Source organism: Carlito syrichta, unplaced genomic scaffold (genome assembly GCF_000164805.1).
Source record: "Carlito syrichta isolate Samal-C Ts95f unplaced genomic scaffold, Tarsius_syrichta-2.0.1 Scaffold72521, whole genome shotgun sequence".
NCBI classification, from domain to species: domain Eukaryota; kingdom Metazoa; phylum Chordata; class Mammalia; order Primates; family Tarsiidae; genus Carlito; species Carlito syrichta.
In genome coordinates, this window is record NW_007016617.1 from 45,187 (window position 1) to 47,252 (window position 2,066).

A 2,066-nucleotide genomic window follows, 5' to 3' on the forward strand; every position below is an offset into this window, starting at 1 on the left:
AAATTATTTTAACATTAAATTATTTTACATGCATCTCACAAAATATGTAGTAGATTTTCCATAACCCACAAAATGTCACTCTGGTCATGAGGAGTGTGTAGGTGAGGCCATAAAGGATAGATAGGAACCAACACAAAGTAAGGAACAAGATACAGAGCTTAGGATTCATGGCTGTGGTATAGTGGAGAGAGTGGCAGATGGTCACATAGCGGACATACATCATCACAGCCAGAATGAGGTTTATTCCTATAACATTGAATACACCAAATTTGAAGTTACTGAAAAGATTAAGTTGCATAAAGATCTCTCGTGCTCTGTTTGTCACTGCTGTTTATTCTTAAAAAGTATAAAATTGAGTGTAAGGTATTCTTAATTCTAAGAATAAGGAAAATGTGCTTGCTTTTCTTCACGTTTTTATTCAGTTAAGAGCACTTGATAAATATTTGTTGGTGCTCTAATGTTGCAGAAAGTTGAAGGAATGGATGAGGCAACCAGAGTGAGGACTCAGAGTTCCTGCTCCTGGGGATCTCGGAGAGTCCTGAGCAACAGCGGATCCTGTTTTGGATGTTCCTGACCATGTACCTGGTCACAGTGGTGGGCAACATGCTCATCATTGTGGCCATTGGCTCTGACTCCCGGCTGCACACGCCCATGTACTTCTTCCTGGCCAATCTCTCCTTCATTGACCTCTTCTTTGTGACCAATACAATCCCCAAGATGCTGGCGAACCTCCAGTCCCAGAACAAAGCCATCTCCTACACAGGGTGTCTGACGCAGCTCTACTTCCTGGTCTCCTTGGTGGCCCTGGACAACCTCATTCTGGCTGTGATGGCATATGACCGCTATGTGGCCATCTGCCGCCCTCTCCACTACACCACAGCCATGAGGCCTAAGCTCTGTATCTTATTCCTTGCTTTGTGTTGGGTCCTATCTATCCTTTATGGCCTCATCCACACCCTCCTCATGACCAGAGTGACCTTCTGTGAGTCACGGAAAATCCACTACATATTTTGTGAGGTGTACGTACTGCTGAGGCTGGCATGTTCCAACACAGAGATTAATCACACAGCGCTGATTGCCACAGGCTCTTTTATCTTCCTTACTCCCTTTGGATTCATGATCATGTCCTACGCATGGATTGTCAGAGCCATCCTCAGAATACCTTCAACCTCCAAAAAGTACAAAGCATTCTCCACCTGTGCCTCGCATCTGGCTGTGGTCTCCCTATTTTATGGGACACTTTGTATGGTATACTTACAGCCCCTTCATACCTACTCCATGAAGGACTCGGTAGCCACGGTGATGTATGCTGTGGTGACGCCAATGATGAACCCTTTCATCTACAGCCTGAGGAACAAGGACATGCATGGGGCTCTGGGAAAACTCCTAAGGAGACCTTCTCAGAGGCTGACATGAGGGTAATTTGGAAAGAGAGCATTGAAGTGGAGACTGGGACTGAGAAGGAAGAGACAAGTGCTGGTGGCTAAAAGGGTTTATTAAAGTAAAGAAAAAGGGGGAGGGTGTGACTGGCTCTATAGAGAGAAACCAGCTGCCTTTGTTCTCTTGTAGGCCACTTATAAAACTCCAGACTTGGCTTATTAGGCTTTGAATTTGGGGGAGTTTTGGATTGGGAGCCAAGAAGTGGTTTTGGGAGTTTGAGTTATCAGTTATCTGGCCTTCAAATGCAGATGTCGGTGTTGTTGAACGTTGTTCTCATGGTCTTGGAGTCCAGATGTCTGCACTAATCCAGTCACACTTGTCTCTGAAATGCAGCCTTAGGAAAGCAAACACTGACAGTACCAGACTGTTATCAGTCACATAGTTTTGGGATGGGGTCTCAGGAAAGCAGGTATTGGCAGTAAAGCAATTAGTAATGGGACACTGTTAGAGCACAGTGTTAACTTTTGGGCCAGTGCAACTCTGTGCTTCGTTTGTGAGGTTTTAATGATGAGCTGTTTTTAACTACAACCTCCTCTCCTATCCCCCTACAAACCCTATCAATCCTATGCGTTATACAGCAGTGATTAGGATATAGCTCAAGCTTAGAATAAGCATACATATCTATA

The 2,066-nt window shown here is 44.6% G+C and overlaps 1 protein-coding gene across 1 annotated transcript; it reads left to right on the forward strand.

Moving 5' to 3' along the window:
- Positions 1-486: 486 nt before the first annotated feature.
- LOC103254942 (olfactory receptor 1D2) lies at positions 487-1,416 on the forward strand (the record flags this gene model as incomplete). The annotated part of the gene is made up of 1 exon (XM_008052922.1): positions 487-1,416. A coding segment is annotated over one exon (930 nt), but the record flags the coding sequence as incomplete, so codon positions are not given.
- Between the last annotated feature and the right edge of the window lie 650 nt (positions 1,417-2,066).